General features: G+C 38.1%; 1 protein-coding gene across 4 annotated transcripts in view; it reads left to right on the forward strand.

The window, feature by feature from the left end:
* The window catches only part of ATE1 (arginyltransferase 1), a 68,056-nt gene that overhangs the window by 46,144 nt on the left and 9,879 nt on the right, over positions 1-12,033 (forward strand). For all 4 annotated transcript variants that reach the window (XM_064716142.1, XM_064716143.1, XM_064716140.1 and 1 more), the window contains exon 11: positions 5,224-5,344. In XM_064716142.1, coding sequence (XP_064572212.1) covers positions 5,224-5,344 — 121 coding nt within the window. The remainder of the gene's footprint in view (positions 1-5,223; positions 5,345-12,033) is intronic.

Below are 12,033 nucleotides of genomic sequence, written 5' to 3' on the forward strand. Positions count from 1 at the left end.
ATGAAACAGAAAGGTGGCTAAGCTCTCAGGAATGCATCTCTGGGATCCTAAAAATGTGGAGTCCATAATTATTTCAAAGTTTGCAGCTTGGACAAAATCTGCTTGTTTGATGCTGGCCCTGCAGTTTCAGGCAGCCTGGTGAGATCCAACTTGTTAATTGAGTTACCCAATGATGTAACTCCTCTTTGGGGTAGATTTTCTTGTAAGCTGAATGCTTTTTGATGATAAAGGTGAAGTCTCCAGCCATCTCTCCTGGACAAACAGAGCTGCTTGCCTCATTCTGTGCATATTGGTTATGGGGTTTTTGTCTGTTTAAAAAGATGTTTAAAACGGTGACTACGAGGAGTGAATTTGTGGGGTAGTTTTGGGACAAGGATTTTGTTGTTTTTCTGAAGTCTTTTAGGGCTCACCCAGCTGGCTGCCATGTGGGAGAGGCTGGAAGCACAGAGGGGTTGGGATGTGCAGCTTCTGTCCAGGCTGGGAGAGCACAGCAGGTCAGGTTACCAGCCAAGGGCTCTCCTGGGCATCCAGAAACTCCATTTCTGGGTGTGGAATGAAATCAGGGAGCAGGGGGCTGTGCAGAACTCTGCTGTGGGGTTTGGCTTTCAGGGAAAAGCTGAATTCCATAACCCATGGTGGGCAGCACAAAGGGGTCGCTGTTGGTTATTTGGGGTTGATTTGTTTGTGTAGCCAGAGCATTTCTTCTGGAAATGAAGACTTAATTCACTTTTAATAAAAGATCAATAGCTTTATTGTGAAAAAATAGAATACAGATGCAAACTGTACCTGGTAAAAGAATTAAATGTGAGTTTAACCTTCCTATTTTGTTTTCTCAGTGCTACTGGTGCTTGACCTTCATTTTTGAGACTATTGTCTTTCTTGGTAGTTTTACATTTTAAGTTTTACTTAGACTACAAAAACAAACTCTGCTGGTGTTTTTCATCTCAAGTGCTTACCAAATCCCTCAGATTTTGCAAAATATTTAAAAAGTAATCTCCAGACTAAAGGCTCATTAAAACCTTTGCCCTTCCTGTGGAACAAAAGTTCAGAGAAGTTCTGGCTGATTGTAATTTGAAAACTGTAAAACAAAAACCATCATGGTGTGAAGTATTAATTTAGGCTTGGCAGTCTCTCTGTAAAATTTATTTCCAGAAGCTTCCAATTAAAATGCAGCATGTCTAATTGTATAAGGGAAAGCACCTTGAAGGTTCTCTCTTTTATATTATATAGGAAGAAAAATGCCACAAATATTAGTGACAATAAAACATCTTGCAGGTATTTTTTATTAAAAACCAGTCACATTTATGTTGGAATGAGTTGATTTGAAGGAACTGTGTGCTCAGGAATTTCTTAGCCATACTAATTTTCAGAATTGTTTTTTAGCCAAGCCATTTGATAGATTAGTTAGATATTTATCTTTTTGTATGTTTATCTAATCTTTTTGTGCCTTTAATCTAATTTGTACCTTTAATCTAATTTGTACCTTTATTATGCATTGGGTTGTTATGCTCCTTGAACAATGCAATTTAAAAGGTTTTCCCTTGTGGCTCTTTGCCCTGTTTCAAAGAAGAAAAAAGCAAAACTGGGGAAAGGATAGGTTAACCAGGATGGTTAAAGGTATGGAATACCTCACCTCATAGTGCTGTAAAAAATTTAATTCCCTTCAGTCTGATGGAGATAGCACAGAATGGTTTGGATTGGAAAGGACCTTGGAGATCATCCACTCCCATCACCTTCCACTAGACCAGGGGTTTTTAAATTCCAAAAATATTTCAAAAAAGCAAATTTTGGGTATTTCTTGGCAAAATGTAGATGCAGAGAGAGAAGTATCTGCAGTTGTTTTGTATGGACAGAGTTCATTTCATCTGCAGGTGGTATTGGGTTGGGGAAGCTGAAACCTGAGACAAGTGCTTGGGGATGGTCTGTAAGAGGATACTTTTTATTGAAAGTCTTGTAGTTAAATATTCCCAAGATGGTCTGGACAACTTAAACAGTTCTGCTATGTTAGAGCTTGTATATAATGAGATAAAAGAAAGCAAAATGTTTTCAGTTGTGAACTCTTACCATAGACAGAATCACTTCTGAAATGGATGCTGATTTAATCTGAAGCCAAAGAGAAATGATTTTCAAAATGAGTTTTGCAAATCTGATTAAGTTCTACTGTGATAAATCCCTTTGCAGCACTTCCTTTCAGGAGATCCCCTTTCTATTTTGGATTTATGTTGGGTGTATGCTGCAAATCAATATTAAGAATAAGAAGGAATATAAATAGTATGCTCAGAGGCAATTTATTTAGATGATGTAATCATTTTAGAATGAGTAATGAAATTGGAACATTTTTCTTGAAGTACAGATGCTCATGTACATGAGGCAGAATCTGTGTGGGTTCTCAGGTTTAGGTGGTTTTGCAGTCCAGGAATAAAGAGAGAGAGGAAAAGGTAGGAAGTGGATTTGTTTGAAGTGGTTTATTTTCAAATACATAAATATATTGGTTTTAAATATAAGTAAATACGAGGTTTTAAGTATTCTGAAAAAAGTAAGTAAATTGAGAATAAGTCCTTATACTCCTTGTAAAAGAGTAAATTGAGAGTAAGCCCTTATGGAAAGGGTGGGGGAGGCAAAAGCCCTCAGAAATAATTCCATTTGATGTAATGAAGTCCTGTGGGTTCCCTATTTAATTCCCTCAATATAGACACAGAGCAAACACTGTTCATGGGGAACTCACCTGGGCAGGTCCTGGGTTCCCCTTGCTCTGGGGGTGACTCATGGCATGTGGGTTTGAGCAGCAGAGGAAATAAAACACCTTTACAGGAGAACTCTCTTCTTCTGGTGTGTTTGGAAACACCTCTGGGAGGGAGGATATCAAAGAGAACCAAAGGCTTCTTTCATTTTTGCCTCTGGTTCCTCTGAGTGTCCTGGGTCACTGATGTGTCATCCCCACAGCCCCTGTGCATCCAGGCAAGTTCATTAACAAGCTCCTAAATTTTGGGGCAAGAAAACATCTAAAGGAAGTCACCTCAGAACTATTTTTTCCCTTTGCAAATTATGGTGTTTTCATGCCCAAAATAAATATTGAATCCGCAGTGATAGGTTGGATAATCAATTTTTCCTGTTACTGTGCTGCTCAGTGCTAAAGAAGGGTTTTTTAAAATGATAACCAAACCAGTAATGCTGCAATGCAGTTAATTTTAGAATTCTGTAATACTACAGAAGGAAGTGGGAAATTTGGAACTGGGCTGCATAGTGACTTTCATGTGTGGGATTCACAAATGTGATAAATTTGAAGATGTGGGAGCAGGATCTTCAAGGGAAACTGAGTGCCTGGGCTGTCTTTTCTTAGAGCCATGAGTTAAATTCATGCTCCTAGGAAAGATTAATTTGCCACTTGTATTTTCTGTGTTCAAGCAACAGCTCTGAAAGACAGTTCCTTGGCTATTTCTGCCTTCTTGGCCAGTTGAGAAAATGTCTTTAAATCAACAAGTAATTATGTTCTAATTTTTTAAAAATATGACTGAAAAGGCATATTTTTCCCCAAGTCCTTAAACTGTTTCATCTGGGTAATGATGATTAAAAGTTCTTTAAGCACTACCTTCACACAGCTTTCAACTATTTCTGTTTAGAGAGCATAACATTTCAAAGTGGTTTATTTAAAAATGTCACTTCCATTCTCTGGCTTTAGAGGATTTTCTAGGGCCTTGAGGTTTAAGTTTCTGAATGGAACTGGAGGAATATTGTTTTAATTTAATATAAAAATTTGCCTTTAATTAAAAAAAACCCAACAGTAGTAGTTACAAGTCAGTCCTGGATGTTTTGCAAATGAGATAATCAGTCAGACAGATCTTTTCAGAAATCTACCTCAGGTGTTTGACAAGGCTCTGCATGAAACTTGGTTATTTTTATCTTTTTTTGCACAGACAATGATGACTTCTTATCACTGATAATTCTTGTACACTCAACAGTTTACTGCTGGTGGGAAATATCTTTAAAAAGTTAATTTTTATTTAAGTATCATGAAGAGTTGAGCAGTAAGAGTATAAAAAGAACTGGGAATTTCTGGTGGTTCTGATTCCTCAGAATTGGGTGTTACTGCCTAAGGGTCTCCCTAAAGGAATGTCTTCACCTCCAGGCTGCAGCTCAGGAACTTTGTGTTGTCCCTTCCCAAACCTTGCTCAGCTTCATGGAAGGTTTTCTTTTAAATCAGCTTCATCTCAAGCTTATAGTCTTAATTATCCATTTAATGTAATTGATGTGAAGAACTCTTAATAGCATCAACTGCAGAATGACTTCAGATAATGCCCAGTCTTTTAATTTTTAATTTATATATTTAAACCTTTTCATTCTCTTTACTGTATGGCTGTTTTTCAAGCTGAGATGTGTAATGAGTTTGGAAGTGAAAAATTAATTTGCTATTGCCACCATATGGCTGTGAATGTTGAGAGTGTTTGGATTGCATGAGTAATGCCTCAAAGATAGAATTTTGACTTAAGTTATAGGCCACTGAATAATCTTATTTTAAATCAAGTGAAGATCTGATTAGGGGAGGTTATTATTGCTGAGGTGGTGATTTTCTGTGTAGCTGGAGGGAAAATAATTAAGGCTGTTTAGTTTCTGGGAATGTCTGTAAAGAATATCTTCTTAATAAATCAACTAAAAAATAGTAGAATTTCACTAATCATTACCTGTAAGCTAATCCAGGAAAAGCTCCGTGAATTAAAGTGTTACTATTTAAGCAGCAATGAAATAAATGCTCCATCACTAATGTAATAAAAACAGCGTCCTGCTTACTGTTCAGTGGGGTTTTTCTGTTAGATTTTTTTTCTTTTTGGTCTCCATTATTTGCTAGAATTACCAACACTTGAGATGAGCTGCTTTTGGAGGTGCTGAGTTTTTTAGTGCTGGCCCCAGCTCAGCAGAGCTCCAGAGAATAACTTAAACACAGAGTTCCAGTAAGCAAAGCCAAAACTTTCCTAGTTCATCCTGGATATCATGGAAGTGTGTTTTGTTAATTTTACATTTTCATCACGTGCCAAGGTTGAGTTTGTGCTCCTGAGATGGTGCTGAAATGACTAAAGCCTGTGATTTCACTGAACACTCATTTGGTGTAGATTAAATTAAAAACTATTCTTGCTCTTTGGAAAATCGGGTTGTAGCCAAAGTTCTCGTGCAACTGATATGACTGCTCTCTTTTTGGTTTCTTTTTTTCCATTTTTTCCCCCTTGGCAGGGTCAGTACAGGCCCTCTGACCTGCTGTGCCCTGAGACCTACGTGTGGACACCCATTGAGCAATGCCTGCCCCTGCTCGAGCACTCCAAGTACTCCCGCTTCAACCAGGATGGAAAAGCAGGTGAGGCTGCAAAAATGAAATAATTCTAATTTGTCTGTCTGCTTCTCATAAATCAGAGTCATCTGCTGCTGAAGCAGCATGGAAATCTTACCTGTAAAGGATAAAAAGTGTACAATTCACATCTCCTGCAGCAAACATTTATCTTTTAAGCAATGCACATTTTAAGTATATTTTGTCCTGTAGGCTATAAGTAGTTCAAAATTAACACATATTGCTGCCTTTCAGATTATTTTCAAATTGTATTTGCTATTCTGGGCATGAACAAACCAATAAAATAATTGTTCCTCACTTACATTCCTGTTGCATGAATGCATAAAGGAATTAAAATTGGGATCAGTACAGGGAAGTGGAAAGACTGGAGAGGCTTAAAGGCATCAGGTGCTTTTGTTAAGAAACAGAGTGGCAGATTTAGTTTCACAATCAATTAAACATTCAGTTTAATTGATGTGGATATGAAGAACACAATAAACAGCAGAAGTACCTTAAACATCATGATGTAATGTGATATAGTTTTTACACATTGTGTAAAACAGGTGCTTAATTATTTACCAGCACTGACTGGTTGAAATTGTTGCTGACCAGAGCACAGTACAGTGATGCTACTGGAAAACAAGGCAATCAAATGAAAAAAATACATTAATTTGTTGTAGTTACTGACTCTGGGCCAATGGCAGGCCCCAAGGGAGCTGTGTTAGACCATGCTTGGTGTGGTGCTTGGGGGAAAGAGAAGAACTTAGCTTTTGTTATTAATTGCAACTTGTTGAACATCCTCTTTTTGAAGTTTTCTTTCTCCTGTGAGTAACACTTGAGTGTGGCTGTGATATTTTTCTGAGATGTGTGGCATTATTCAGGTTAAAAGTGCTGTGGTTTGTTTCTAGACCCCCAAACACAGATTTACCTGAGTCTCAGCATTCTTCAGCAGCTACTTCTTTCTTTTTACATATTTTTTTACTATTTTTACTTTTTTTTTTTTACAGTTTGATCTTTTTGCTGTAGTTTAGTAGGATTCCCATGGCAGCTAACTGCTCAAAAGGCTAGGTGTAGATAAATTAAAGGAATTTGAAAAGACTGCTTAAGCAGGACTGTGAAGTTCTGGAATTGCTGTTGAGTTCCTTGCTTTTCCTCAACATCTGCCTGCTACTTGGTTGCTCAGTGGGAACATTAATAATAATAATAATGATAATAACTGCAATAACTGGGTTCCAATAAATCCATCATTGTTAGATTGGTGAGGGGAAATTGGAAAAAAAAATTTACAAAATTAGGAGGAAGAAGGGAATGATTTTGGAGGCCAGTGGTGTTTGGGATACTTGTGGTGTTCAGAAAGGAGAGAGTGCTGAACTGGTGCCTGTGAAGGTGTTTATAACCCTGTGCCAGCAGAGGGGCAGCATCTTGTGCATGGTGTGAAGTCCCTGTGGCATAGCAGGCGTTTGGAAACCACGAGAAACAAAGCTCTGCATCATTATCAGCCCAGAATATCTCACTGCAGACGCTGCTGGAGCTGGGACTCGTGTCCTGTGGTTTAAGGAAATTAAAACATAGCTGCACGTTGAGATGCTCTGGGCCTGCCGGGAGCTCGTGGGCTTTGGGGGTTTGGGTTGCTGCTCAGAGGAAGCCATTTCTCACCAGTGAAATCCTCATTCTTTACTCTCCCCAGCAGTCACTAATACCAGTTTAATGAAGTTACAGTGAATTTTAAAAAGAGCAGTACAAATGGTCGTGTGCTTTATTCCCCTTGAATCAGCTTTCTGTGGCACTGGCTGTAATTGTGTTTGTTAAGTGGGCCATGATTTATCAGGAGTGGGACTTCCAGCCCTGAAACCCAGGGCAATAACCAGAGCCAGTAAACAAGTGGGAGAAATGATGTGACTTTCATTGCTGCTTGGGGCAGTGAAGTTGTCACTGGCAATGGCCATCTTCTCTTGCTGTCTGTAATGGCAGAAAATTTGGGAAATATTGTCTCACAATAATTTGTATGAGACATAAGTAATGTGTTCATCATTTTCATGAATTTTTGAGTATGTTTTCTCTCCTTTAAAAAAAAAATCATTACAATTTACATCATAAATTTACCAATTGCACTTGCAGTAGAGTGTCTTACGTGTTTTGATCTTTCAAGCCTCTGTAGTATAAAAAGGATTTTTGAGTATCCATACACATTACATTGCAGAGCTCCTTCTTCAATAAGATCTGCTTTTACTTTTCTGGAATAAAAATAAAAAGATACTCATGAAAAGTGGCTTTTTATCTTAAAGCGTAAGAAAGTATCAATTTATATCATTCATGCCTTGGAACAGATTCTTCATTTTTGTTCTTTTCATTTTGAAAAATTTAGAAGACCTGGCATCATCTTATGAATGAGAGAGATTAATGAAGATTCTGATATTAATAACCAGTAGCCAGGCATTTATTTAGGACTAAGTGAGTATTTGGTGAGGTGGTGCACTAATGGAGGGTTTGGATACTGGTGCAATCTGGAAATTGAGATTGTGCTGAACTTCATTTAATGGCCATCAGCTGTAAGTGCAGATGGAGACAGGCTAAAGAAAGAAGAATTTAATTAAAAGATTGCTCTGCAGTCAGTGACTTTGATAACAAATCAAACTGATGAGCAGAAGTCAGTCACATGATAGCATTTGCTGAAATATTCCTGGCCATGGTCTGCCTGCCACACCCATTGAGTTCCTCCCAAAACTGCTCCTCAGGGTTTTACCTCATTGGTGTCTTCCCTGACAGCTTTGCCCATGAAGTAAGAGCTCTGTGGAAAGATCTAGAAATCATTTATTTGGTATCCTGGCAATATTTTTGTCCTTTCACTTTCCATTTTCTAGACTTAACTCAGTGTCATGTTCTCTCTCTAATATCTGTTGAGATTTTCAGTTTGTTGCTCCTGGGAGCAAAAAATATCTCCATGGAGTAAAATATCTACTTTTGGGATAGTAATTAAATTAGTGGGGAACTTCAAATCTTTTTTCCCATCAGTGCTGGACTGTCAAGATGTTTAAAAAGCAATTTCAGTTGAGGGCATATACAATCCCAGTCTGAGAGTGAGATTCAAAGCCTTTGTAGTTACATGACTGTGTCACAGAATGTGGGGTGTATTGGTGAAGCCAGGGTGAACATGGGGCTGTTACCCAGGTGAAAAAGCTTTATCCACATTTTTAGGCATGGCCCACAGCAATCCCAGTGGTGGGAGCTGCTTCCCACCTTCCTGTGTCTGCAAAACACTGTGAGCAGAGCTTTGAGAGCTGCACTTCAAAAGGACTTCAGTGCTTTGTCTGTCTTAACCATTTTGTTTGCTGAAGTTGATAAATTGGCTAAGCTAATACACATCTGTTCAACTTCCTGCAGATCTAATAATAGAGTGAAATCAAAATGGCACCGAATGGAATACATTAATTAAAATGAAAGTATTTTCTTCAGCACATTAGAAAAAAAAACATTGCACATAACAAATGCATAACACAGGCTCCTCTGCCTTTGTGTGTTCTTGGAGACAAGACACTCTTTGCTGCAGAGGGTATGGTTAACACAAACCATGATGGATGCAGAAGGGTGGGATAAAGGCAGAGAGAGGCACTTCTGGATTTCCTGGTCAGTTATACAGTAGACTAAATTATAGTCTATTAATAGAATAAATAGTATTAAACTGAACTGAACTTTTGTAAACATCACAGTGAAGGAGAGTTTCAAAGAGAGGGATCTAAGGAAGTTCTTAGTTGTCTTTCAGAGTTTATGGAGAAATCTTTTGCAGTGTGAGAGTTGTAGAAGAAATTAAGAATATGGAGACACATAGCAGTTTCCTTGAAAACATAAATTTGTCTGGAATAGGATCCTATAGTCAGAGGTGGAACTGCAGGTGGATTGCTGCCTGCAGGTGCTGGGGATGAAGATGGAGTGAAGCAGAGTGAGGGAAGCTTTGGGAGTGAGGATTTCTGATGTGAGTGGGGTGTGGGAGCTGGCAGAGACATAGATAGAGGATGGGTGGGAGGAATTTTGCAGTGGTTCATGCAGGTAGAACAGTGAGAAGGGCTTGACAAGAGCAAGAAATAAGTGATGGTAGGGTTCAAACTTGAGCATTATACTAGATAGTTGTAAAGGTGTGAAGGGAGGCTGTTATTTGGATGCACCATCTAAGGAGATTGAAAGAGATTACAAAGCCAACCACCTTCCACTCCTTGCTGCAGAGTGGAAATCCTTAGCAGAGCTGAGGCTTTAGGCTGTGTCCAGCTGGTGTGAGCCAAAGGGATGATGGGCAGTGGGATCCAGAGGAGAGGATTTGTCTGTTCTGTGCTTTCCAGTGCTCAGGCTGGGGCTGCACAAGGGACAGATGCTGACATCCAGAAAGCCTTTGAAATCGCCTTGTGTCCACATGCAAGCCTTAACCATGAGAGTAAAACAAAACTTACACCCAAGCCAACACTAAGTCCTGGAACACCACACAGGGCTATGGAGAGGTCAGAAAATCCTCACTTCACACTCACAAGAATCGCTATAAAAAGTTCATTCCATGTAATAACTCCTGGGTTCATAGCAGATCATTCATTTCTGAGTTACTGAACTAAAGAAAATTACTTCAGGTTTCCAGTCTTTCTCTGTATTACAACATTTATTGCATGTTTTTACCAGATTTTTAAAGCTTTTAGCTGCAAAAACCTGTTTTTTTAGAAATACATCTTTATATGTATATTTATCTATCCTGCTCATAGTAAAATGCAAAATAGCAAAATGCAAAAAGTAAAATACTACAGTAGTAAAATGCAAATAAAAATCCCAGTACTTAACAACTTCTGGATCCTCTTAGTAGTGATTGCATTATGTATCTTAGTGCTTCTTTCAAGCAACTGAGTGTTATTAGTTCTAGTAAATAAAACTTAAATAAAACCAGAAATCTACAAGCATGTGCAGTTATACAAAACTGTTTATTTTAAATGTATGTTTTTGTGCATAATGCTTCTACTAGAAAAATAATGTCACAAGTATTTTAATAACTATAATTTCTAGTGTTGTGTTTTTAAAACATTTACTGTACAATTTTTAGTGCACTTTGTTACCAAAGAGTATTTCAAACAGGTTTTATACTTACTGTGTATTTGAACACAAGTATTTTACTGATTTTTTTTTTCATCCAGTACAGAGACTGTTTAATTTTACAATATATGTTAAAAATCTAGTATGTTAGTGTGATAGTGGTGGTGTTCCCCTCCTGCTTTGAACAGAAAAGCCACGATCACATATTTGTGTCCTGTGGTTGCCATTTGGTCACGTCTCAGAGTTCAGGCCCCTGGCAAAGGGCTGAATCCCTGCAGGATGGGTGTAGGCAGAGGGATTTGGGTGTAGGCAGAGGGATTAATGCAAAGGCCAGGATGTGTTAATGTTTATAAGGGTGGTGGGATGCAGATTAATGTTTACAAGGATAAATGCACTGAACTTCTCGACACGATGAAAATGTGGTCGCAAAAACTGTCACAGATGGAAAACATTAAACCAATTGTTCAGAGCTCTGCAATCATCTGATTTGGGAGAAATTGCTGCTTTGCTCTTCAACAACTGCTGCTTATAATTTATTTTTTTTTTGAGATAGTGTTGTGTACTGCAGAGAGCTGGGAAACAGTTTAAATAAACTCTGATGGATCACGAACTCAGGTCTTCTAAAGAAGTAACTTTCCACTATTATCACAGCTATAGGTAATAAATTTGAATTCTGTAAGAAAAAGAAATTGAATTCTGCAAGAAGAATGACAGACATCCCAGTTCTTTCTAGCATCTTCTCTAGAACAGACACATCTTACAAGTCTCTCTGTTTCTAATTAAGTTCATGAACATTTTGAGCCATCAGAATGCATCTTTCTAAATCCTTGTGATCCTTGAGTGTAGTGGATGTTTAAACAATGAAGATAATGCCAATAAGGTGTAGCCAGGCACATTTTCCCCTCACTTTTTACTGTGTTTGGATTAAATTGAAATGACTGGCATGGGGTTTTAGCCTCATATGCAGTACTTCTGTAATACAAAGGAAATGTTATTCTCTTAATTTGTGGGTCCTAAGCAATTGCCACGACGTGAATTGGTGTGTGGGTTAGAAAATGCAAACTGTAATAAATATTTGTGATTTAAAAGTTTGTATTGATTGATATTCTGAATATATCTGCTTTAACATATATGTAGCAAACTAAACCAGTGCCCCTCGAGCAGCACAATTGTCTGACTTCTGGTATGGTGCATGAAACCTTTAGCTTGGACTGCAAAATTCTCAAAAATGTGTTAATCCACGATGACCATCACAGAGATTGTGAAACAAATGGATGTATTTTGGATTTTTTTTTTTTTTGGAGGGCTTTCCTTGAAAAATAAAGATATCTTGGCATATTTCACTTCTCTTTGTGTTGAAGAGATGATTCTTAGATGGGTTTATGCTCAAGATACTCTTACACCTTTTGAAGATTGTGGTATTTGATTTTCCAGCAGAATAATTCTGCTTTAGCTTTTTTTTCGTTTTGGTGAAGATTCAGGGAAATGTGGGGAAGGGCAAGGACTGCCAAATCCTGTAGGAATCATTTTCCATACGCAGAAGGTGTTAGGAGCACAAGAGCAGAAATTAAAAGTTCAATAATGTGAGATGAGTAGAGCAGTCGTGCAGATTTATTTCGTGCTGAGGACAATGAGCGTGTGGGCCTGGTTTCCAAATG

Source organism: Zonotrichia leucophrys, chromosome 6, assembly GCF_028769735.1.
Source record: "Zonotrichia leucophrys gambelii isolate GWCS_2022_RI chromosome 6, RI_Zleu_2.0, whole genome shotgun sequence".
Taxonomy (NCBI): domain Eukaryota; kingdom Metazoa; phylum Chordata; class Aves; order Passeriformes; family Passerellidae; genus Zonotrichia; species Zonotrichia leucophrys.